Raw genomic sequence first — 27,628 nt, forward strand, 5'->3', positions numbered from 1 at the left:
TTCCATCAGAGAACAAGACACATAAACCGAAGGTATCATTTCATAAGGGAAGCTTTACAAGAAGGGGTGATTGACATGAAGTTCTGCATAAGTGAAGAACAGTTGGCAGATATTTTTACAAAAGCTCTGCCCAAAGATCGATTCAATTACTTGAGGTTGAAGCTTGGAGTTAAACCAGTAAGCAGCTTAGGAGAGGTTGTTGAGAGTTAAGCTACATACTAGCCTCGAATCAAGCTGCAGATGTTAATCCTGCAGATTGACAATGAAGAGGATGAAGAAATTGAAGAAATTGAAGGAGCTGAAGAACTTTTCTTTTATAGTAATAGCCGTTATAGGTTATGTCCAACGACTAGTTTTCTTACTATTTTGGGAAACTCTACAGCTGTCATTCTTAGCTGTCTTAGTCCTATCTACAGAAAAGATATCTAGCCTAGGTGTAAGAATCGTAGCCTCCAATGACCTTGAAAGGTTGGAGATGAATCCTGGTGTCCTAGATTTCTTAGGATCTGTTTTTGGCAGCTTGTGTCATTCATATAGTCTGTGTTTTGGCTCTGATGCTACACAAGAAAATATACTGAAACTTTATTATTCTCTCTGAGTTTCATTTTCTCCTCTGCATACTTTTTTACCAGAAAGGTTTATTTGTTCTGTTTTTTCAATCAGAGAAACCAGAAAGCTAAAGGCCAAATTCTTACAGGCCATTTATATGGCTCTTGGCACTTACTCAATGCCTCTCCTTTATAAACCTCCTCCATCTCCTTCATCTCCTCCATCTCCTTCATCTCCTCCATCTCCTCATCCTCCATTCTAGCTATATTATTTTTCGACTCAATTCGTTGCTTTCTTTATATAACCACGCGCTCTCCACTACTCTATATATAGCGAGTAATATTTGATATCAATCCCAATATCACCTTGCTATTTCCTTTTTTTCTTTTCTTTAGCATCACGTACCTTGCTTAATCAAGTAACAAACTAACTTCCATCGTTCTGGAAAAGAAAAGTCAAGTTATACCAGCCCATAGTTATAAAATTTAAAAAAGAAAAAGTAATAAAGCAAAAGTAGAATAACAAATTAAACACTACTACAAAAAGAGAAAAAGACGACCAGAAAAGGACGACGACAGAACATAAAACGGTCGTTGTATTTAAAACGACGACGGTATAAAAAAAACTCGTCGTGGATAAGTGACTTACTGTTGAATATTTTTAAAAGACGACGCATACAAATAAAAAAGCGTCGTTTTTTTAAAAAGGTTTCTTCAGATTAAAAATTTGACCAAAAAACGACGACAGCAGGTATGAATCCACCGACGTAGAAAATAAAGACGACAGTTCACCAAAAAACCTGCCGTGCTAACTCCTAACTAAACACGACCAACTGTTCTTAATCCGCGTCGTATAATATAATGGAATCCACGTCTGTATACTACGACGGTGCCTTCTTTGTAAACCGCCGTCTTAATTTTTATTTCTTTTTAAGATTTAATTAATTTTTAATTTTGGTAGCCTACGAAAATTAAAATGAGATCCCAAGAGGTATGATATCTTACCTTTAAGATCTTTGGATCCTGATCATAATCGAACCACCAAAGTGAGAAAGACAATATTTTAAATACACAAAATCCAAAAAGAAACCAGAACTGAACTGACTACTGCAAACTTTGAGAAAGACAATGTTTTGAAAGTTAATGGTGTGTGTGTTTTTGTGTCTTTGAGATACACCAAAACGCATACATCATTAACATCCAAATTATTGTCTTTGAGATGTGAGAGAGAGTGATGATGTATGTGTGTATGTGAGAGAGGAAGACAAGCCTCCAGAGAGATCAGAAGAACTTGGAACCCTAAATGAAAACTGAAACTGAAAGAAAGAGTCAAATTTATACAATAAATCTTTTAAACTCACGGCGGTCCTTATACACATACCGCCGTCTAATTGTAATAAACCACGTCGGTTATTCTTTAATGGAATCCACGTCGTATAATTGTATGGAATCCACGTCGTATAATGTAATGGAATCCACGTCGGTATATTACAAAAAAACGACGTGTTAAATAATATACCATGACGCGAGAGATTAATTTATTGACTTATTATTTTGGAGTTTACTACGACGGTACCTACAAACCTACTGTCGTATTTATTTACCATGTCCTAAGTTCAAATTACTGTCGTATTTTTTCTATTTATATGTCTGCCTTCTCTGTAAACCGCCGTTGTATTGTTATAGCTTTTTAAAATTAATTAATTTTTCTTTTATTTTGGTAATATCTTTCTTAACACAAAACAAAATATAATTCTCAATCCTCAACAACATTTTCATCTTAAAAGGCAAATCTCTTCGTGTTAAATATTGATCAATATTTACACAATATATGTACAGAAATTAGGCAAATACATCGTGGTTTCTTTTCTGCCTTCACCCTCAGCTTGTTCAACTGTTTCTTCCTCTCATATGCAAGCTGGGCCCTCTCCTTCCTCTTGTTCTCAAGCTCCTGCACAGCCACAAATGAATATCTAATAATTTCAGAAAATCAAAATCAACAAAGTGTTAAAAGCTCACTTTAGAGCATCAGGAATGATTCTCTTTATCTTATCATAAGGAGCATCAGGAACACCCTCGTATGCCTTCAAACAAGTAAGTGCGGCTGCAAACCCATGCTTGGTCTTGTGAGGAATCATTCTGCAAACCCATGCTTGGTCTTGTGAGGAATCATTCTGCAAATCCATTTGCTTTCAGAAAGACAATTTTTTAGAATTTGATGAGACAGAGCAATGGGCAAGAAGAAGTTGGAACCCTAATTGAAAACTGAGAGTTAAAAAACGCGTGAAAAAATCATATTTAAACAAATTATCGTAAATATCCACGTCGGTTCTAATATACATAGCGACGTCATATTTGGATAATCAACGTCAGTTTAGATAAACAAGCGCCGTCATAACTATGTTGTGAATTTTAGACAACCTGAAAAATTGAGATTATAAAGATTAGTCTAAACACAAATTATACTCGCAAGTGCACAAGGTCAATCGTAATATAGCATGCCAAATACGAGGTCATTCCCACGAGGATTGAGTTCAACTTCCAATTAGTCTAACCTAATTTCCTTCACAAAATACTCTAACTACTCTAATTATATAAACAAGAAATTAAACACGTAGCATACTCACGTAAACACAAAAGGGGTTTTTGAAAGAATGATTTAATTAACAACGAAATTAAAAGACAAAATAAGCAGAAAGTCACGAAACACGAGGATGAGAAATTCAAATTGATAAAAGCACTAGGACAATGAATTCACCACTAGTAATCCGATCTAGCCTCTTATTCACCTACCTATTTACTAACCATTTGATGTCGCCGCTTAGTTTTCCTTTTTCATGAATTACCTATGGTATTTAGGCTAACTCGTATATTCCTACATGCAATTCGCCTATGGTATTTAGGTCAAATATCAACACATAGAAACTCATTAAGATTAGTGAAAACCTCGAACAAGCATGTAAACCCTAGGAGTATGGTATTTACCCTAGACGAATTACAAATCCTAATCACATGAAGCAAGCCTCAAATTAAGTATGGTATTTACTCTAATTTGCATATGATTACTCAATTAAAAGTCTAGATGGTGATCAAGCATCAAGATAATCAACCAAGTTATTAAGCACAGTGATTAAGAATCCAACATCAAACGGCAATCAATAGATAGGTAAAATAAGAAAACTAGATTATCATACTAGGGCTACATCATGCCCTAGCAAAAGGAAATTAGTTACACATAATCATAGAATTCGACATAAACAAAAACATAAGGAAGAAACAATAAAACTTAGCCAATGGTGGTACTCTTCCGGCGTCTCCAATTTCTCCTCGTCTTTTTCATCCTCTAAGGAGTTGTTTCTCATGCTTAAATAAGACACCCCACATCTATTCTTACCCTAGCTGGGCTTTTACAGCAGCCCAATAATAAAGAAAAACCTAATTAAAACATAAATCCAAAATGGGTAAGTACTTGACTCCTCTTCCTACTTGGACTGGGATAACATGTCAGTCATTTTGCTTGCACGTTTGGGGCTGTTCCTCCTCCAAAAACAATCGGGAAAAATATGTAAATTGTAGATTTTTGTCTTATCTTTCCATCCATATATCGCACGCCTTGAGGAAAAATCAGGAAAGTCTTCAAATGGTCATTCTTCCACAGTAGCACAGTTTTGACGGGATTGCATCTTATGCTGACTTAACTTCAAAGACTGCTCTCATTGGCTGCTCCGAAAATTCTAGAAAAATTCCACAATCATCTTCAAGATCTCAGCTTTCATCTCCAATTGGTCTTGTACTAAAACTCCACCAAAAAGTCGTATTTCCATTGAAAACAAATTACTTGCTCTGGAAAGCTGAAAATTGAGAAAATAAAGTAATAGGTCCTTTTTAAACCGAATTCTCCTACAAAAACTAAGTATAAAGAGTACATAAATATGTAATTTTATGGACTTATCAAACTACATCGGAAATCCAAAAGTCATTTGGCGCGTATTAAAAAGAGAACGACGTCGTTTTCAGAACCCCAAAGTAACCACGTCGGTTTATTAAAATACACAGTCGTTGAATTTCGAAGTACAACGTCAGTTTAGATAAAAAAGCGCCGTCATAACCACATCGGAATTCCAAAAGTCGTTCGGCAGTTGTGATAACCACGTCAGTTATGAATTATTTACCGTCGTTATAACTAAATAATACGTCGGTTTTGTAATAAAAACGTCGTTGTATTGAACTCTGGGAAAATATATAAACTTTTCGTCACCTGACCTAATATTCTACGGTTTTCTCTCACCGATAAAGTATCGTAGTTTCCCTCTCATTTCCCAAAAGCAGCATCATCGTCTGAATCTTCGTCTGAATCTCCAAATCACCATCTTCGTCTTCGTCTTCGTCGGAAGGAAACTTTCTTTGCACGGCAAAGGTTTTTTCTCACTCTTTTCCCTTTTTTTACATTTCATTTGAATTCCGTCGTTGTCTGGAAACAAGATTTTGACAAATTGAGGAAATCTTTCACTGATTTTTATTAAATACATAAGTCGATACTCTCACGACGCCAAAAGACGACAGTTCTGTCTTGTTTTCGACGATAGAATGGACACACGACGGTGGTTAAAAACCATCATGGTGTGACAATTAATACGTCGGAAACAAGATAAAACCGTCATCTTGTGGGAGAAGAACAATCGTTTTGTGTTTGTCTTTGTAAATTTTAAACCACGTGGGTTCTTATGAGTAACCGACGTAGTGTATACACATTTACGTCATGAAAGATATAAAACCGTCGTCTTATTTCCATACATGGTCTAAGAGACTGTTTAATAGGACGTCGTTGTTTTAGTGTTACTGTCGTTGTTTTGTTATTATTACGTCGTTTCTTTTTAATAACCGACGTTGTTTTCCTTGCAGATTAATTAAAAATGGTTTCGAAATCTCAAAACAAGGAAGCTCAAGCGTCAAAGGCCAAATCAGGTTCAAAGGCACAAGGGGATGAAGCCAAATCAGTTTCAAAGGCTCAAGTGGAAGAAGAAAAATCAACTCAAAGCAAACCCTCGAAGAGGATGAGATTTTCCTCAACCTCCGAGAAAGACTCGAGCACAGCCACATTTGTTGAGGAGCCAAAATCCGGCCGAGGTATCAGCACAATTAGCCGTGTTGTGAAGAGGAAAATTGTGAAGGTTAAGCCTGTGGTTGAGTTCAATAAAAAGGGCAAACCACATGGCAAGGCTGCTGTTGAGATGCAGTCTTACATTGGTGTTTTGGCACGCACCAGAGTCCCTCTTGTGGACAAGAAATGGACTCAAATACCCAAGGACGTGAGGGAGCAGATTTGGGAAGCTGTTCAAATGTCCTATGTTATTGGGGATAGGTACAAGAACATGGTCTTGTCGTCTACCGCCAAAAAATGGAAGGATTTCAAGTATAACGTAACTAAGCATTATATCCTTCCATTCGCACATGACAGGGAGAGGTTAAGAGAAACCCCTGCGCTTTATAAGTTCATAGAGAAATTGCAATGGGATGCCTTCGTAGCTTCAAGGTTAACCCCAGATTTTGAGGCTAAGCATGCTGAGCAGAAAGAGAGGAGGGAGAAATTGGAGTACAACCATAGGTTGTTTAGAAAAGGGTATGTTGGTTTGGAGGACCAATTGGTAGAAACCATGCCCGATATTGAAGAAATCGATCGAGCTGTTCTATGGAAGAAGGCAAGAGAAGATAAAACAGGAAACATCCCTGATCCAAAGGTTGCAGAGAAGGCAAAACTAATCGTAAGTCTCACTAACTCTGTTCTAAATTTGAAAAACAGAGTGTTTTATTTTGGTATAGACGTCGTTTATCTTTAAATAAGCAACGTGATAAAATAAACACCACGACGGGCTTAATTTACCGACGTTTAAAAATGAATAGGACGTCGGTTTTTGAATAAAGTAGACGTCTATATAGAATTAATACGACGGATTAAATTCCTCTATGAACTGCATTTTTGTTTTAAGTTTACTCACGCACACACTCTCCCTCTCTCTGTCTATTTTATTGAAATTTGTGGTGCACAATTTCTGGAAAGAATGCATATTTCAATCGAGTTTTTTCACTTCTTCATTAAAATTTACAACGGTTTTATCTTATCTAGATGTTAGAATGCTTATACAACGACGGTAATTTTGTGCAGCCGTATGAAATTAAGTCCTACATCTGTTTGTTCAATAGTCCGTCGTCTTACTTTAAATACTACGACGGTTTTGATTTATGTTTTAATCTGTTTTATTTAGAATATACGACGGATTTATATATACCGACGTTGTAAATTATAAACAACGATGGTATTTAAATACAGACGTTTTAAATTATTACTACGTCAGTAATTTAAGAAAACCGTCGTTGTTTATAATTTACAACGTCGGTTTATTTATCTGTTTTACACCCTGCTCAGTTTCTAACAATCTCTCTTTCTCTCTTTTAGGATGATTTGCAAAAGCAAGTCTCCGAAGGAACTCTGACTGTCTCCGGGACCAATGATGTCTTGACTCTTGCTTTGGGAACCCCCGAGCATGGTGGGAGAGTCAGAGGAGTTGGTGCTGGCGTTACCCCAACTCAGTTCTTCAATTTGCCGAAACAGCAGAGAGTGAAATTTGGTGACAAATTGAAGGAAAGTGTGAGGGAGGCAGTCAGAGAAGAGACCTTGAGGATTGAGGCGAAGTCAAGGGAAACTATAATGGAAGCAGTCAGAGCAGAGAGGGAGGCTATGTTGGCATATTTCCGTGAACTAGTTCCTAATTTTGATCCCAGCTAGATGCTCAAAACCCCAATTTCTCCAATTCCTCCAATTACTTTACCCCCTCAAGATCAAAGCCCAAAAAATCCAATGTCTGATAAGGCAAGCTGCTCTGGGGCCATTGGTATCAGACCCCTAGCTTTGGAATTAGAAGATCCGAAGCCTGAAGCTGATACTGCTAGAAAACAGAAAGAGGACACGGTAAAATCTCTGCTATTTTCTATTTCTGCCTTTTAAATTTTAAATAGACGTTGCTCCTTTTAATATCCGACGTTAAAATTTAAAATAACGACGGTATATAGGTCTTTTTCTTACAAGACACGTCGTGTTTAGTTAAATACCATGACGCTTTTACTTGTTTCTATAGTATAGCGACGTTATAAATTCCATACAACGACGGTTATATATTTACCGATGTGTATAAACTTTCCTCCGTCAGTATTTACTAGAAACCGTCGTTTATTTTAGTTCAAACACAAACTAACTTATATTTCTTTATTTATTTCTTGTAACAGGATCTCTCAAAGCTAGACATGCCACCTCCTTTGTTAGCCTTATGCCAACATGTCCAGACCAAGTTGTTGCCTACTAAGGAGGCTGTGGCAGTTCACATGCCCAAGGAGGTGTTTGGCTTTGAGCATGATACCTTCCTCTTACCTGAAGATATTTTGCAGTTTGGTTCCATGGTTGAGATTGGAACCACAGTGATATCAGTATACATGAGGTAATTCTCCCTAATCCCATTTTGTTTTACATTTTCCTTTCTTTTAAATTAAAATCTCATTTAATTGACTTTCATATATTTAGGTTACTATTTGACTATTTAAAAATGGCAAATATGGTAAACCTTGTTGGCTTCGTGGACCCTGGGCTAGTGAGCTCTCAATATGGATCAATATCAGACCGAATAAAAAACCTATCAAACCAACTGAAAACAGCAGATGGGAATCAATTTTTCTTGGTCCCTTATAATCCAGGGTTAGTACCCTTTAAAGTATTTTCCTAAGCTTGTAATATTTTTCTTTGTAGTACTATTTAACCTATATGAATCATTATGTGCAGGGGTCATTGGGTGATGGTAATTGTGAGACCAACAACGGAGACTGCCTATTACTTGAATTCACTGCCAAAACACATGGTTGACGACAACATGAAAAGTATAGTGAATACGTAAGTTGATTTCTTCTGATTTAAGATTTTTTTTCCTTTAAAGTATTTAAATATACGACGATTTTTAATAATACCGACGTTATAATGACAATATAACGACGGTAAGTTATTACCGACGTGTTAAATACTTTATTACGTCAGTATTTTCTTAAAAACGTCGTTGTAATTTAACTACCACGTCGTTTGGGTTTTATTTAAGAACATTTTAATTTTTTCTGCTCAATTTTTTGTTATACGACATTTTACTCTTACCGACGTTATAATGTTACAGAACGACGGTAAGTTTTTACCGCCGTTTGAAACAAAATATCACGTCTTTTTTTTAAAAAACTCCGTCGTTTTGACTGATTTACCACGACGGTTACTATTTGTATTTAAATTTTTTATTTTGTCATTAACACCCTTTGTTTTCTTGTAACAGGTCAATTAAAATGTTTAACCTTCATATAAACAAAAATTCACGTAAACAGCAGGCCATTTGGAAAAATCTACACGGCACTCCTGAACAACCAACAAGTGTAGAGTGTGGCTATTACGTGATGCGATTCATGAGAGATATAATTCATGATCCAGACCTAAATTTCGAGAAGAAGGTAAAACGCAACATTTTAGATATACTTTCTTTATTTTACTACGTCAGATTTTTGTTTAAAACCGTCATTTGTATCTTTATAACACATCGGTTTTTTGGTTTATTTTGCAGTCTGAGAAGAAAAAAGATAAAGTTCAGTATAAACAAGAGGATATTGACGAAGTTAGGCATGAATGGGCAGAATTCGTGAACAACTTATTACCGAAGGATAATTGATGTACATAAATATTTATGAACAATGTTTAGGTTTATTTTAGTTTATTTAAAATGTACATAAATATTTTGTTGTAATCAAGCGAACAAACATCAAAAAAATTAAATTTTGTTTTAAAACTTGTTTAGATCCCAAACACCGACGTCTGATTCTAATTTACACGTCTCATACGTGTACACAATGGTCGTCTTGCTCTAACTGGAAATATAACATCGACGGCAATTCTTAAAAACGACATGTAATAGTCATAAAAACGACGGTTTATAATTAATTCACCTTGTATAAATGAATTTTGTACTTATATACTACGTCGGTTAGTATAACCTTATCGACGTCCTAATAATACACAAAGGCGGATATTCTTAAACATCCGCCTTTGTATATTTAAACAACGTCGGTTATATACACTAAAATGACGTGTAATAGTCATAAAAACGACGGTTTATAATTAATTCATCTTGTATAAATGAATTTTGTACTTATATATTATGTCGGTTAGTATAACCTTATCGACGTCTTAATAATATACAAAGGCGGATATTCTTAAACGGACGTGGTAATACGATAATCCACATCGATTATCCAAAAAAAGACGTCGTTTTCTATTAGTTTCGATGTCTAATAATTTTATGACCTCAGTTTCTGATGTTGAACGTCGTTGTAAAAGGATACAACGTCGGATAGGTCATTTTTCATTTAATTTTTAATGACTTTTATATTTTAATTAATTCCATATTAAATTCAAAACTAAATCCAAAAATTAAACTGAAAACTACCAAGCATTGAAATATTGTCTCTATCCTAAAGCTTTAAAAAATATAATTTTAGAAATATTTTTTTATTGTATTTAATTACTAATATTAATAATATATTCAAAACAAAATCCGAAAAATATACCGGCAAATTCTATGCACTGATTGAGACAATATCTTGCCCGTTAAGGCCTGAAAAATGTAATTTTAGTTTTCAAAGTTCAAATGATAACAAAATTCAAACAAATTTAGAGACAAAGCATAGTACTCCTTATACTTTACATAACATAACCCAAAAGTTTATGTGATCCATTGGTGCCCATAAATTCAAAATTATGAAATCCATATTTTAGCCTACTATTGTAGAAGGCATTGTTGTAAGGAGTCCATAGCAATTTTCGGTTCATTTTTCTCATACTTGTGTATTTTTTAAAAATTATTGTAAAATTTAGGGTTTAGGGTTTTTTGAAATGACGCTGGTTTTCTCCCGCTGTTTTTGGTCAACTACATAAACGAAGACTAATTGTATTCGGTTTACGACGTCGGTTATTAAAATAGCGACGTCCGTTATGTTTACAACGTCGGTCTTGTATAGAAACCGCCGTTGTAAGTAAGAATTAGACGTCCATATAAGTATTGACCGTTGTCGTTGAAAAACGCGGTACTTTAAAATTTTTGACCGCGACCTAAAATTTTCAGAATTTCCCTTTAACCCTCAAATAGTTCATTCTCTCTCTTCAACATAAATTTGTCTGAAAGTTTTCGCTCTCTCTCAAGCAGTTGTTATGTTCTCCCAGCTCTCTCTCAATATCCATGTAAGTACAACTCTAGTCCCTTTAACCCTAATTCTCTCAGCTCTCTCTCAAGCTTTTGTTATATTCTCTCAGCTCTCTCTCAAAGCATTGGGTACGTAGATTCTCCAAGCTCTCTCTCAAGCAGTTGTTATATTCTCGCAGCTCTCTCTCAATATCCATGTAAGTACAACCCTAGTCCCTTTAACCCTAATCTCTTCTTAAATCCATAAATGTTTTCGTTGGTAGCTATGGGTTCTTAATTGGTAGCTATATTAGGGTTCTTTTATGTTTTGGTGTTTGCATTCTTGTAATAATTGCTCTCTGTTTGGGTTCTTTTATGTTTGTTTGGCCATGGGTTCTTGAAAAATGAATGGGGATGAGAGATTTAAGCTATTTTTTTTTTTTAACTACGACGACGGTTGAAGGATCAAACCGTCGTCCAAATGTTTATTATACGTCGGTTGTTCATTTACTCCTGTCGTCTGAGTTTTAAGCCGCAACTGGTAGCTTAAAGACGACTGTTTCTGCATTAAACGTCGTCTTTAGGCTACCAGAACCCCGTTCAAATTTCTAGGTTTGGGTATCTTAATGACGACGGTGACTATAGATGTTGTCGTCTGAATTTATATTAAACGACGATTATTTTGTTCAAACCGTCATCTTGTCCATGTTTTATATTTAATTTTCATTTTGTTCTCTGCTATTTGAATGAGGTAGTGTTTCATTGCTGGTCTTTCCACTTTAATATATATATATATATATATATATATATATATATATATATATATATATTTATATGAATTTGATAGAGTGTGAGATGGATAAGTCATGGATGCATGTGGATAGAAGATCGAAGGCATATGAATTAGGGGTGGAAGGATTTTTGAATTTTGTGTCAGAAAATCTTGGAAATACAACTGAGATTCGTTGTCCATGTGTTAAATGTGGGAATATTCGATTGTTTGGGGTTGGAATTATAATGGAACACTTATACTTTAATGGAATTGACCAAAGCTATAAGATTTGGACATGGCACGGAGAACCTTGGGAATGGACTACCAATGCTAGTAGAAATGTGGAAGAAGATGAGCAAAGTAGGTTCAGTTATGTTTCTGAAGAATTAGGGATGGATGATAATGATTTTGCCAATATTGGATCTGATCCTTATGAGTTTGCCAATGTGATTGGGGATGGCAATGAACCCTTGTACCCTGGTTGCAGTAAGTACACGAAGTTGTCGGCTTTGGTGAAGTTATATAATTTGAAAGCAAAACATGGGATGAGCGATGTTTGCTTTACAGAATTATTGATACTTCAAGGAGAATTTCTTCCAGAAGGAAATACACTAGCTTCCTCTATGTACGAGGCAAAAAAGACTTTGTCTGCTTTAGGGATGAGTTATGAGAAAATCCACGCATGTCCCAATGACTGCATTTTGTATCGGAAGGAGTATGAGAATGCAACTAATTGTCCTACTTGTGGTATCTCAAGGTGGAAGGAAACCAAGTATGGGTTCTTGAAAGAGGGTGTGGCAGCGAAGGTGGTGTGGTATTTCCCTCCAATTCCAAGGTTTAAAAGGATGTTTCAATCACATAAGACAGCTAAGAGTTTGACTTGGCATGCTGCAAGAAAATCAGTTGACGGTTATATGTCTCATCCAGCGGATTCCCCGTCTTAGAAACTTGTTGATGAAAAATGGCCCGACTTTGGTAATGAGCCAAGAAACTTGAGATTGGCTCTCTCATCTGATGGATTCAATCCCCACAGTTCTTTAAGTAGCAGATACAGTTGTTGGCCAGTTATGTTAGTTACATATAATCTCCCACCATGGCTATGCATGAAGTGGAAGTTCATGATGTTGACCTTACTGATTTCCGGTCCTAAACAGCCCGGAAATGATATAGACGTCTACTTAAAGCCTTTGATTGATGATTTGAAATCTCTGTGGGATGGGATTAGAGGAGTGTATGATGCCCACATAGGAGAATACTTTACACTCAGAGGTGTATTACTGTGGACAATTAATGATTTTCCTGCCTATGGAAACTTATCTGGTTGTGTCGTTAAAGGATATAAAGCTTGTCCAATATGCGGCGATGATACAGCTAGTCACAGACAGGTTGAAAAATGGCCACAAAATTTGTTACATTGGGCATAGAAAGTGGTTACCAATCAATCATCCATATAGGAGGCAACGTGCAGCTTTTAATGAGAAACTTGAATATGGCATGCCTCCCGAGCCATTAACAGGAGAAGAAGTACTGCATATGGTTGAAGATATTAATTACATATGGGGCTCGAAAAATGGGGGAAGTGTTGGTGAGAATGATGGTGACAGAGTTTGTTGGAAGAAGAAATCAAAATTCTTTGATCTCGAGTATTGGAAATACCTCCCTGTGAGGCATGCCCTAGATGTTATGCACATTGAGAAGAATGTTTGCGATAGTATCATTGGTACATTACTAGAGATCCCTGGAACCGGAGTATGGAGAAAGACGTACTCGCTTGCCTCCAGGGCCTTGGAATTTATCAAGAGCAGAGAAGAGAGCGGTTTGCAATTCTTTTTATGGTATGAAGGTTCCTGAAGGTTATTCTTCAAATATAAAAAATCTTGTATCTTTAAAAGATTCAAGACTTCTTGGCCTTAAATCTCATGATTGTCATACCTTGATGCAACAATTGCTCCCTGTGGCAATTCGTTCTGTTTTGGAGAAGCCTGCAAGGTATGCAATAACTCGATTGTGCTTCTTCTTCAATGCTATATGTGCAAAGACGGTAGATGTTTGGGAAGTTGGTCGTGACTCGTGAGCTCCCAAAAACAAAACCGTGAGGGCCAGAGAAGGGGGGCCCAAAGCGGACAATATCGTGCTACGGCGGAGCCGATCCAGGATGTGACAAAAGGAGAGTTTTTAGTTTTTGTTTCAAAGGGTATATGAGAGTTTGGGAAATGGTAGAGGTTTGTAGTATAAATGGTTCTTGTGCCATTAATTTCACAGTAAATGGGCAATAGGCTGACTCATTACATTAGCATGGCCATTGACAAAAAATTTTATATGAACCTAAAAAATGTGCCTAAATTGATCCTAAAACATAATAGATGGGTTGTTCCTAAATTGGATTTTTGATTTTATATCTAATTTTGGTACTAATGTATAAGCAGTAGAGTAGATGGTACGTACATTCATAAATGAACATCTTCCATATGCTTTTGTGAAACTTGGCTTCGAAGGCAGATGGCATATGGGCTAGCAATTGAAGACTTGTGAGTCCGTTGTTTTCCTTTTTCTTCGCAAGATCTGGGTACTTTTTTAGTAACCAAAAAGCAGTCTCTGCATTGAAGGAAAACCATGTTAATAATATATAAGATAAAGTCAAATATAAAAAAATATTTGACTAATGTTTATTTGGCAACGTTATATATTCAAACCACATGTTCAGACAAGAATTAATCTCAATTAATTCACAGCTAGCGTAATTAGTACCTTATCTTACCATGTGATAACTAAAATATATAAGTAAAGTGCAAACTAATAATGCAAGATGCAAGAGTTTGTCAAATTTGAGAGAGAGAGAGAGAGAGAGAGAGAGAGAGAGAGAGACCAAAATGTTGGCCAATGATTGCGATATGAAGAATGGATATTTCATCTTTCTCTCTTTTGAAGTGCGACTCTACATCCTGCTGCACTTGGCCAGCCAAATATTTAACCAACTTTGTGCTACCTAAAGCAGCAGCTTTGTAGAGTGGGGTCTCTCCTAAACGGTTCCGAATCCCTAGAACATCTTCATAGCTAGGATCGATACTCTTAAATTTGATAGCCGCGTCCATCAAGTGCTTTGCTGCCTCCAGATTTCCAGACACAGCCACCTCATGAAGAGGTGTGTTGCCATGGTTGTTCTCCATCTTCAACGCATGGCCTGACATCCAGAATATGCGCTCATCTATCAGTGAAATCAAAGAGTGAAGCACGTTGTTGTGCCCGGCGGAGGCTACGACGTGAAGTGCAGTGTCGTTGTTCGTTGTCAATTGGCCAACTACTTCCATCGGTTTATCCTTGTAGAATTGTTCTAGCCATTTCCACTTGCCGTACATGGCACATTGATATGGCGTTTTCGCGCCACTCAGTGCCATTCCCTTTCTTTCAACCTCAGCCTCTATCTCCTCCATCTGTAGCTTTATTATTTTTCGACTCAATTCACTGCTTTCTCTTTTTTATAACCGCGTACTCTCCCAGTACTCTATATATAGCGAGCAATATTTGATACATCAGTCAATCCCAATATCACCTTCCTTATCTTTTTTTTTCTTCTTTAGCATCACATACCTTGCTTAATCAAGTAACAAAGTAAAACGTTCCACCAGTCAACAGTTACAAAATTTAAAAAAGAAAAAGTAATAAAGCAAAAGTAGAAACAAGTTAAAAGAAGCGTCTAAATTAAGGATCCGGATCCTCTGCTTAGATTTTCTCTGCCATGATCTGCTTTACTTTCACTGTAATGCTGCCACGTCATTAAAATTTAATCTAAGGGATTTAAAAGTTGACACATCATCCTAAAACAAAAACCCAATTTACTCCTAATTCAAAAAGGAAAAAAAAACCCTAACACCCAACTAACGGGATATTTAACGTCCAAAGCTGTTTTTTTTTTCTTCTTCTTCTTCGTGTTTTGTCCTCTTCTCTTTTTTTTTTCCTTCTTCTTCGTGTTCTATCCTCTTTTCTTCTTATTCTTCGTGTTCTGTCCTCTTTTCTTCTTCTTCTTTGTGTTCTGTCTTGTTGAAAGACAAATCAACCAAACAACGAGCATACACTTATTAATGATCTGATTTCTCAAACTTTTGGACAACAACCAGTTCCACGTTTAATTGAATTTGACATAATTCTTGGTCTTCTCCATCTCTCATTAGCTTTCAGGACATATATAAGCTCTTTTTTTTCTGCAAAAATGTGTTATTAGATTGATCTCTATTGACGAAGACAATCTAATTAATTTAATCCCTGAAAATAGAAGGCCAATTGTTATTTCCAATCAAGAGATCATAAGCAGAAAGAATGATAACCATGAGCACAAATACCAAATGCCTAAGGCTGCCGTTCCTACCGTAATTAACAATTGTGGATTCTTAAAGAGCTGCTTCATAGAGGAATCGTTTTTTTTTTTTTATCATCATTTTCCTAATAAATTCCAATAATTCATTATATATCCATCTTTGGCGTCATTTGCCAAAAGTTTCTTCACCTCAACTCAACCCTTGGATGGCAAAAGGATGAACAGACGGGGAGAGAACATTGTTTATTGCCCTTACTTTGGCAAAAATATATAAAATATATGTTATTAATTTCTAAAATACCCGTGCTATATTATATTCTCTACCTTTGGATTGTTTTTTAATGATGTGGCAGCATTACAGTGAAAGTAAAGCAGATCATGGCAGAGAGAATCAAAGCAGAGGATCCGGATCCCTAAATTAAACTTGTTACCAATTAATGAATCACGTTTTGGTACGACTTAGGTATAAGTATACGGTAGATAGAGGCGTAGGGACCTTAATATTGTTTTTTTTTTTTGGTTTGGTCTACTTCAAATTCTTTAGATAAGAAAATTATGGTAAGAAGCCCAATAAAAAAGGATCACAAGCACAATCCTTTTGCAAAGAGCCCATCCACACATAATATACAAGATCCAACAAAAAAGAAAAGAACAACAAAAGCCCAAACAAATAAAAGCCCAACAAAAGCAACAAGAGAGCCCTATCAAACAACAAAACAAAGACCAAGAAACCCTAGCTGCCACAAGGAAGGAGATGCACCCAACCGCACCAGAATCGGATAAACCCAACAACCCCACCATCAAGACAACACCAAGAACAAAGAATAGAGAAACTCGAAGGGCATGTTTGGCATGCATCACTATGCCTCACTGGATTGGACTGTGTTAAATAGTCCTTGAAACCTATGTTTGGTAAGGGACGGGATTAGTTCAATGAAAGCAAGCAATGTCACGCAGGACACTCACACTCCACTTCTCACTTACAACTATGGTAGTCGCCTCAGGTCTACAAACTCTGAGAGAACTTTGAAAACTGAAAGAAACTTACAATGCTTACTAAACAAAGCTTGCCGAAAACTGAAATGAAAACTTCAAACTTATAGCCTTGGCTTACAAGAGAAGACAAAATAACTTTTGAACTAACTTTGACTTTAACTTAAGTGAAAAATATTTAACTTAAACTTTGTCGGGGCATCTTTGAATTGAAAGGCATTCTCTGAAAAGGCTACTTTGAATTGAAGGGCATGGGCATCTTTGAATTGAAAGGCATGGGCATCTTTGAAAATCTTTAACTTGTCAGGGCATCTTTGAATTGAAGGGCATATCTTTGCTTTAACTCTGGAGAAACAGAAAGGATCTACTTTCACATGGGTGAAAGGACTTTAACTCTGCTTTCGGCTACTTTAACTTTGGTAGAGGCATCTTTGACTTGGAAGGCTTCAATCTTTAGAGAGATCATATGGATCTTGACTGTCGGGCACATAATCGGACCATCTAGGCTTAGGCTTCTGACTAAATTGTTGACTGGGCATCTGGCTTGAAGAAGATTCAGACTTTGGACTGGCATTGTCTTCATCTTCATCCTTCATTTGAGAAACTTGAGCAAGGAGTTGCTCTGCTAATTCTGTTAATTCTTTCTTAGATTTCCCTTTGAGGGAGGCATTTGAACTGCTTGGAGAGGCTTCTTTGGCTTGAGCGACTGGCATCTGGATAGGTGGATAACTTGCATGGACTTGATTAATAATATTATTTAGAATGACTTTGTCCCACCATTTGACTACGTAATGACGGCATAGAAATCTAGTGTCCCAATTAATCTGATAGCTCCATTTTAGAATCCATGGAATCTTATATTTGGCAAAGAAATGAAGAAGCATAGGGAAGAATTTCTCCTGCTTAGTTAGTTGGTGCTTCTGACAAAAATAATTAAATGTGGGGCGTAGACCTTCTGGAAGGATTTCCCAACAGGAACCATTAATGTTCCACCATTGGAGAAACCAGTAAGGAAAATAGGGCTTGAATTTGGCATCGAAGTTCATGAACCATGAATGACTGAAGTCTTCAAATTGATGAAAGAAAATTGTATACCATGCATCAATGTAGTCTCCATAATTATAAGTAAGGCCTGATTGAAGTGGCTTTTGATCATAGGCATTTTTACTCCAGTGTTCTGGCTTAATGACTTGGCGTATATAAATGGAATGGAAAATAGTGGCTTCTGTTTGTTTGTCCTTGATGGGCTTAATGTCTGCTGATTGGGTTTCATAAAGAATGTCCCTATAAAACTTCAAAGACTTAGAAGGATGACTTGGAAAATAATGCATGTTGGGAGGAAAGAACTTCTTAGCTATTTTAACTGGGTCATTCAAATCTTCTAGATAAGGTTCAACAATAAAAATATGAGAATTGCTTTTTGGATGATATTTAGACCTTTGGGCTTGGCTTTGACTTGGGTTTTGACACTGGGAAGGCATAGGGGCATGAACAATAAAAGGATCATACTGGGAAACTAAAGCTGTCTGATAATTAGGGCGTAGAGAAGGCTGGCTTAAAGGGCTAAAACTATTCCTAACTGGAATTGGCATATAACCTGGAAAAGGCACAAGTTGGGCATTGGCTTCTTGTTTGACTGGCGTAGGCATCAAGGTAGCTGGAAGGATTCTGGGTTGACTCTGGCTTGGGCTTGATTGGTTTGTCTGACTATATTGCATTATTCCTTTATTTTTCTTTTCTTTTTCTTTGCTTGACATGGCTCTGCTTGTTTGTCCTGTAAAAATTCTCTTGTAAGAAAATCTGGAATACTGTTTTCACTACCTCTCAAATATTCTAACTCAAAATCAAAAACACTCAGAATTGCTTGCCATCTTGCAAAAATTTGTTTACTAGCTATATTTTTAACATCTTTTTCTAAAACATGTTTTGCAGACTTACAATCAACACGAACTAAAAACTTTTGGTTTAATAAATCATCTTGAAATTTGCTTATGCATAAAACAATAGATAAAATTTCTTTTTTAATAGTACTATAATTATTCTGAGCTTGATTCCAGACACCGGAATGAAAACGGACAATTTGCTCAGGGGAATTAGGATTAATTCTTTGCTTAAGAATACCACCATAACCTATATCAGAGGCATCTGTTTCAACAATTTTAAAAGAATTGACTGAAGGAATACCTAAGCATGGGAGAGACTTGACATGAAGCTTAATTTGCTTAACTATTTCTGTATGACTTGGAGTCCAGGCAAGAGGATTGCTCTGGAGACGATCAAATAGAGGCTTGCATAATTTTCTCAGATTTTGATAAAAATCAGAAATATAATTTAAAGATCCTAAAAACCTTTGAAGTTGACTTTTTTCTAGAATTTGGTCTGGAAACTTATCAGCAAACTGGATGACTCGATTGATTGGGCTTATCTGACTTTGGCTTATGTTGAAACCTAAAAACCTGACATTGACCTGAAATAACTTGATTTTCTTGGCTGAAACAACTAAACCATTAGTTTTGACTATCTGAAGAAATTTATGTAGATGCTTCCAATGTTGCTCAATTGACTCAGAGAAAATAAGAACATCGTCTATATATACTATGGAAAAATGACTGTAAGCATTAAAGATTTCATTCATAATATTCTGGAATTCACTAGGGGCATTTTTTAATCCAAAAGGCATAACATTCCATTCATAATGACCAAAAGGGGTAACAAATGAAGTCTTATATCTATCTGATTCTTTAATTTGAATTTGCCAAAAACCGCTTTTCATATCAAATTTACTAAAGATAACGGCTTTTCCTAATCTATTAACTAAATCTCTTTTATTAGGGATTGGGTACCTAATCCATTCTAAAACTGAATTAAGAGGCTTATAATTTATAACTAATCGTGGGGCTCCTCTTTCTAACTCGGCATTTTTCTGAACATAAAAAGCTAGACAAGACCATGGTGACTTACTTTTCCTAACTATTCCTTTGTTAACTAAATCCGTGACTTCGGCTTTGCATAATTCCATTAACTCTTGGCTCATTTGAATTGGACGGGCTTTGGTAGGAATATTCTTTTCACTAAATGACTTGACATAAGGTAAAGAAACGACATGTTGCTTACGGTGCCAAAAGGCATTGGGCATATCAGAACAAACTTCATTTTTTAACTTATCTTCAAATTTACTAATCTGTAATTGAAGCGACTTGTCGGCTAACTGTTGTTCTACCCTTTTAAACTTAATTTCTTCTTTAAGAAAATTAACTTGCTTATTTTTACTATGAATTAACTTAACTGACTTAGAAATAGCTGACTTCTGTAATGACTTAAGACTATGTAATTCTGGCTTAGTTAAAAATTCAAATTTAACTTTTTCTCCTAATTGGCTTGAAGTGACTCCATCATATTCTACCTGAAAGGGGTAAAGTAAAGAGATAAAGGGTAAACCTAAAATGACTTCATCCGTGATATTCTGGATCAGGACAAAGGATGTCTTAAAGCATATTTTATTTTGGCATACATGGGCTTTTGGTAATTCATATTTTAACTTAAGGGCTTTTCCGGACGCTGTGCCTAGAACTTCTTTAGATTTCCTATAAAACTGGGTTGGAATTAGACCTTCCTGAATACAATTTAAATCGGCTCCTGAATCAAATAAAGCAATTGTATTTAATTCAAATTCATTAATAAAAATACTGACTCTGGAATACCATTTCCTAAAATTAATTTGCTTAATTAAATTAATGGCTTTTTCTTCCTTATCAGACAACTCAGGTTCTGACTCAGAACTAGACTTACCAAATGGATTACTAGTTTCTGCTTTGGATTCTAATAAATTAATTAAATCCTGTTTAATTGCATAATTCTCAGTTTCTAACCTTTGGCTTATTTGTTTTAACTCTAAAATTTCTTTTTTAACTAGTTTAACCTCTAACTGAAGATCCTGGAGGGTGACTTCCTTCTTTCTATTAAATCTTTCTAAAGTGGCATTAAGACTTATCTTAGGAGGCATAGGGGAACTAGACTCTTCTTGACTTATGATTTTTCTAAGTTTCTTTAGGTATTCAGACTTTAACTCTGGATCCTGAACTTTACTAATTAAATCAATTAATAATTCTTCTTGTTCCTCTTGCTTAGTTAAAACACAAATTGATTTATTTAAAATTCTACAACATTTATCCTTGCATCCTAATTGAACTTTTGGCTCACTAGACTGGGAACTATCTCAACTGTAGGTATATCCAACTCTAAGTCTTCCGTCTATTACTAGTTAAAAGTCCTTTTGAATTTAGTTCTTCTAGATTCTAGGCTCTAGTCCCCTTTTGGTATCAGAGCCGTAAGAGTTGAAAGAGTTGAGTCTAAGTCTGCTACTCATATCGCCCAAGTGGCTGATTTAAGTTTTCTGAGTTAGCAAGTCTCCCAAGTTTCTTTTAATTTAGTAAGCCTCCAAAGTTTCTTCTAAGCCTATTCTTAGTTATCTAGTTCCTTAGGTTCTATCTCTCAAAAGTCCGTAAGGTGAGACCTTTTTACCAAACAGTAAGTCCCAAGTAGAGGCATGAGCGGTTAGGCACGAGAAGGTGAGAGAGAGAAAACCCATAGGTTCTTAGGTACCTTAGAGTCAATCTTAGGAGTTACCCAAGAGTCTTTCTATTTTGGAAGTCATGTAAGAGTCTTTCTAATTTAGTTAATTTAAATTTTCCACGTAAGCAAAATGAGTCGTTTATTTAGAACCAATTCAATTAATTCTTCTAGTTCAAGTACCAGTCTAAGCCAAGTACCAGATATAATTAATGAAGAACAATTAGAATTTGAGTCTTCTAGTTCAGAATTACATTGTAATGATTGGAATATTCCCAAAGTCTCTAGCAAAGAAATTTATAAGCAAAAATGGTCAATCAATGCATTCAAGACTACTACGCATGTTAAAACAGTAGAACAAGTCTATGCCTTAGGAAAAGAACATGAAACATGTCAGTTACTTAATTTAGATGCAATTAAAAACCATAGAAAAGAAGGTAATAATTTTTTACATATAGGTCTAGTTCAAGTTGCAGTTAAGCCCTTAACTAAATTAGGTTTAAAAGCCGCAATTTTATTAAGTCTAAGAGATGCCAGATTTAATGATTACCAAGAAGGAGTCTTAGGAATTATTGAGTCAAGTCTATGCCATGGTCCAGTTCATTTTGATTGTTATCCAGATTTTACAGTAAGCCTTAGTGATCCTCATATTTTAAAAGTTTTAACTTTAAATATTAAAACTCATGGTTATAATGTTTTACCAGGTACCCAGCCTTTAGCTTTAATTTATAGAATTTATTATAAAGTCACAGGTACTAATATGAATTTCCAATTAATATTATTTTCTGTGTTTATTTTATAGTCTTTCAAATTTTAATTTATGTTAATTCAATTATTTTCATTAATTTGTATTCTCATTTTAATTAAATTTAGTGCTCTCATAATTTTTTATTTGTATAATTTATTCACCTACGTTAATTTTCTTTTGAGTTTATGATTAATTTATTAGTTTCAATTTGCATCCATTCAATAATTTATTTTATTCATTATTTCTCTATTTTTTATTTGTTAGTTGCCCAAGTCATCTACCAAGTCAACTATTTAGTCATCCTCTCTATCATCTTCCGTAACTAACTAGTTCCCTTCTTCTTCCAAGTCTTCACTCCATTAAATACACATGCAAAGTTTTCATACACATGCAAAGTCTTCAAGTCATTAAATACACATAAGCTAAATCCAACTCTAAGTCTTCCGTCTATTACTAGTTAAAAGTCCTTTTGAATTTAGTTCTTCTATATATATATATATATATATATATATATATATATATATATATATATATATCGAATGTGATTCCTTTATCTCAGAATAAAAGCATTTTTTCTTTTCCTGCAGAATGGAATATTATATGTTAAGCAAACAAAAGTTTAGCATATGGAATAAAGGCGTTTTTTCTGATATTCCAAAGTGTTTTCCAACCCATCGGTTGCTAATTCATTCTTCACATCAGCATGCATGAGAAACTGAAATCCAAAGAACAAAAAAGTTAACAGGTTGCTTCACAAGCTAAAACCCTCATCCTCATCCAAACTTTTAGCGGTGTATACGTAGATACTAAAATCATGCATCATGTGCATGCAGGGAAATGACCAACTTAGCCTTATGTTTTTCTATATAAGTAACAAGAAGCATTGGATTGAAGACGTATATTGAAGAGATGGGGAATATGCAGGAGAAACCAACTAGTGGACAAACAACCAGTAACAATGCGCAGGAGAAACCAACCGACGGAGGGCCTTCTTCTACTGCAGCTCCCTCTGATAATCAGAAGGTAGAAGTCAAAAACGCTTCTGATAATCAGAAGACAGAAACACAATCAGTTAAGTAGCAGCTCCCTTTATCTGAAATTCAAACACCATGCTCGGATGGTTTAATTTTGTGTGTTATAGCTACATATATACATATATATATATATATATATATATATATGCTTACTTATGCTTCTGATGAAATGTGAAATTTCCAGTTGGTGCCGAAATTCAGCTCCAAATAAAAAATTTTGGGACTTTAATTAGATTTAAAGAATGGAAACTTGTTAAAGAAGTTAGAAATCAACCATCTTGATTATGTCAATTAAATTTTCTTGACTATTGTTAGCATTATCACAGCCTGTGCAGACGTATGGTGATGGAAAGTCCAAATGCTGTATGGTGTATGCAAAGGCTCTCGATATCACTTGGTCTGGAGACACTCGTTACTGGCGATGGTTCAAAGAAACTAGGTACCAAAAACTTCAATACATAACTTATGGTTTCTTTCTCGGTTTCTCCAGTCGTATTGACCATTTGAAACAGATAGGAATAACATATACAAAAAATTAAAATATGCTATCAGTAATCTCAGTCCTAACTTCGATTTCATTGCAGTGGTGACAACTTTGAAGCTGCTGAACTGTTAAATGTGTGTTGGCTAGAAGTGCGTGGAAAACTTGCGACCACAGTCCTCTCACCAGGAACTCTGTATGAAGTTGTATTTGTGGTCAAGATGAAAACTAAAGCTTATGGATGGGATGCTCCAGTGAATTTGAAATTCACTCCCCCAGATGGTGCAGTTCCAAGGGAGACGAAATTTAAATTGACGGATTTGAAGGATAGTAAAGATCAATGGAAAGATATTCCGTTTGGTGAGTTTATAGCACCCGCAAATCCCGGGAACATTGAGTTTTCGTTGTATGAATATGGTGGGAGATGGAAGAGCGGACTTGTTATCAAGGGTGTTGCCGTTCGACCAAAGAGCTAAGTTGCAGAATATTATTGCACAAGATGGTGATAATGCATATGTAATAAATGATAATTAAGAAGAGAATAATGAAGCACTTTTAAGTATTGCCAAAACCTCACATTTTGCTTTCAATCTTAATGCCATCAAGTTTTATAAACCTTCTATTGGCATTTCCATTTAATTAATTAATTATTATTATTATTTTAAAACTAAAAAATAAAAACAAGTATCTCTGCAGCAGTGGTTGTTTCGATGCTGGTCATGATCATTAACCATGTTTAGATCAGAATTAGAATTATAATTCGAACCCCCACCTTCTCCTTTTGGGCTGCGCGAAATCCACCGGGCATGGTATTTATTATGATTTTGTTTAATCTTGTTTAATTAATTACTGCACGTATTCTAGGCTTGAATGTTTGTGTGCTCACAATATACTCAACTTAAAGCACTCGAATAAATCTTTGTATATTGATCAGAAAGCTGAGCCGCTTATTCATGTAACCATTACAAAAGGTGAGCTGCATATATATTCTTTTATAAAAGCTTTCCATGGTATCAGAGCTTCTCTCCACCCATCGGTGATTCCCACTATTGTGCACTGGTCCATATTGCATCTCCTCCTTTCACCAGTACATTAATTCTCCATATGGCATCTATTACTTTCACCAATCCTTATGCCTACACTCCACCTGCCACAACAACCCAGCATATCTCCTCTTTTACGCATCAAGCTCACCCATACGTGACAATTAATAAGTGCACAAATTCACATCTTTTAATACACACTTTTAATTGGTTTCTGTATTTGTTCCTCTTTAACATGAGCCAATTGGTTTGGTTTCAATTGTGTTTTGTAGTATAATTAGGTCAAAGAGAAGAATTTTGAGCATAAACGGAAGTTTCTGAGCCTCTCCTACAAAAAATTGTTGTGAAAGTTACGAACCTAATTTCCAGTCCAACTTAATCAAAATTTTAATTGCAAGTGCACGAAACATGTAATAGTACAGCAAGCAAATACGAGATCCTTTCCATATAGAAATTAATTTAAACACTTTAGTTCTATTAGTTAACTTAGTTAAATTAGATGAAGATATTTAAGCAAAGATAAGCATATATATATATACACACAACTCAAGATAAGTACACAACTTGTAACCATATATTTCTTCAGGGCCAAATTAAATCTTCCAAACAATCCAAGGTGATATTGCTTCAGCCCATGCAAAGCCTTTTTTTAACTTGTACACATGTTCCTCTTTTACTCCCCTGTCGTGGAGTACCCAAGTGGAATTTGCAGCCTACAACAAGAGGACTCGAATTCTATTAATCTTAGCAATATGCGTAAAAGTTTCCTTATAGTCAATTTCATAAGTTTGAGTATATCCCTTCACAACTAATCGAGTTTTATACCTCTCAATGGACCTATTAGAATTATACTTGAAACCAACAGATTTCTTTCCTTTTAGTGCCGGTCCTGAGGTCTCAAAGGCCCAGGGCGAAAATCTAAAGTGTGCCCATGTACACACATTAATAACTGAAATTGTAGTTTTTTTTTTAATAAACTAAGCATTGATTTTTTTTAAGAAAATATTTTTAATTTTTTAGACTTTGAGCTATGTCTCAACCAAACCAACTCAAAAGGAAAAGAATGAGAGAAAAAACAAACGAAAGTTTTGATACCCTCTTCAAAAGTCCAAATTGCAAAATTTCAAGTAGTACAACCCTTCATTCAATTGTGCTCTCTTCAAGATGGCCAAGACCCATAGAAGAAAATACCATTTAGACCAAAAAAGAGAGAGAAGAAATACCAATTCCCTTTTAAAAGTATTTTTTTACTTTGGCTTTGACTGCTGGTTGAAACCCACAGATTGATGAATCAATTTTTCCCAACAGGTTATCAATTCTTAAATTATTATTCTATTCACTTGACTTTTTATTGGAAAGGAGGATAATTGGTTTTCGTTTCCAACGCATGACTTAATGTTGAGCGTCCGTTTAGTTTCTTCTCTTTTTTTTTTTTTTTCAGATATATATATATATACATGGACTAAGAAAACTTTGTGCACCATTGTATTTTGGGCCCCGGGCTGTGGCCCTGGTTGCCTTGGGCCAGGGCCGGCTAATAAACTCTTAGATTCTTATTTGGATTTTCTGGGAGAAAAGAGAAGAAGAAAGAAGAAGGAGACTGCCCAAAGTTCTTCTCTGCAAAACTGAATTTTCTGAGAGAAAAGAGAAGAAGAAAGAAGAAGGAGACTGCCCCAAATTCTTCTCTGCAAAACTGAATATATTGGAGCAATATGAGCTCAGCTATATTCATCTATACGTCAAAACGATTTACACAAGGATCAGTACAAAAATGATCTGCCTATGTGTCTATAGGCATTTCAGCCACAAAATTCTCACAATCGTAAAAGGGACCTAAGCTGTTACTTAGTCACAACCAGCTGTAAAACTGTAAAACTGTAAAAGTAAATCAGTAAAACCAATTTACACATCAACAATGACCCTCTCATGTTCCATTCTTCTCAGGGGTCTGCATCTCTTTATTAATAGCCTTAGCCCAGCTAGAATCAACTAAAGCCTCATGTCACTACTACAAAAAACACTTTGCGCGACGAAATAATTTTGTTGCGCAAAGTACAATTTCGTCGCGCAAGTTCTGTCGCGCAAAGATCGTAAAAAAACGTTTTGCGCGACGAAATTTTTTTTTTGTCTTGCAAAGATACTTTGCGCGACGAAGTATAACAACTTTGCGCGACGAATACTAGCGTCGCTCAAAGATACTTTGCGCGACGAATTATAACTACTTTGTGCGACGAATACTATCAACTTTGCGCAACGAATATTCATACTTTGCGCGACGAACTACTATATATTGGTCGCGCAAAGTTGGAAAAAAAAATTAAAAAAAAATTCGCATTTTTGGTACCGCCCAAATTTTTCGGGTAAACTTTGCGCGACGAACGACTATATTGGTCCCGCAAAACTTTGCGCGACGACTATATATTGGTCTCGCAAAACTTTGCGCGACAAACGACTATATATTGGTCTCGCAAAACTTTGCGCGACGAAATATATATTCGTCCCGCAAAGTCGTAATTTTTTTTAAAAAAAAATTCGCATTTTTGGTACCCGCCCAAATTTTTAGAGTATACTTTGCGCGACGAATTATTATATTGGTCGCGCAAAGTCTTAAAAAAAATTTAAAGCTACTAATAAATATATATACTATTCAATTTCTTAAGTGTTATACGTACAAAATCAACAATTTTAAAGCTACTCAACAATCCAACCGTCAAACTTGTTTGTTTATACTTCGAGATCATATACGCCAAAATTCAGAAAAAATAAACATTAAGAGATCAAGTAATGGGACAAAACATTTCGACGGTTATAAAAGAAAAATCAAGATTTAACGGTTATTTCAACTCTAATTTTGATGATTTTTTACAGCTACACTCCT

General features: G+C 35.5%; 2 protein-coding genes across 2 annotated transcripts; one reads left to right on the plus strand and one right to left on the minus strand.

Moving 5' to 3' along the window:
* Window positions 1–659: 659 nt before the first annotated feature.
* Window positions 660–15,030, minus strand: LOC110763868 (uncharacterized). The gene is made up of 3 exons (XM_088245384.1): window positions 14,437–15,030; window positions 14,016–14,165; window positions 660–811 (listed from the first exon to the last, which is right to left on the minus strand). The coding sequence occupies exons 1-3, from the start codon at window positions 14,999–15,001 to the stop codon at window positions 660–662; spliced, it is 867 nt and encodes a 288-aa protein (XP_088101510.1). The 5' UTR covers window positions 15,002–15,030.
* An 8,047-nt stretch (window positions 15,031–23,077) lies between these two features.
* Window positions 23,078–24,278, plus strand: LOC110763855 (protein PHLOEM PROTEIN 2-LIKE A1). The gene is made up of 3 exons (XM_021966735.2): window positions 23,078–23,263; window positions 23,553–23,665; window positions 23,811–24,278. The coding sequence occupies exons 1-3, from the start codon at window positions 23,102–23,104 to the stop codon at window positions 24,181–24,183; spliced, it is 648 nt and encodes a 215-aa protein (XP_021822427.1). The 5' UTR covers window positions 23,078–23,101; the 3' UTR covers window positions 24,184–24,278.
* The last annotated feature ends 3,350 nt before the right edge of the window (window positions 24,279–27,628 follow it).

Source organism: Prunus avium, chromosome 8 (assembly GCF_965620075.1).
Source record: "Prunus avium chromosome 8, drPruAviu1.hap1.1, whole genome shotgun sequence".
NCBI lineage: Eukaryota > Viridiplantae > Streptophyta > Magnoliopsida > Rosales > Rosaceae > Prunus > Prunus avium.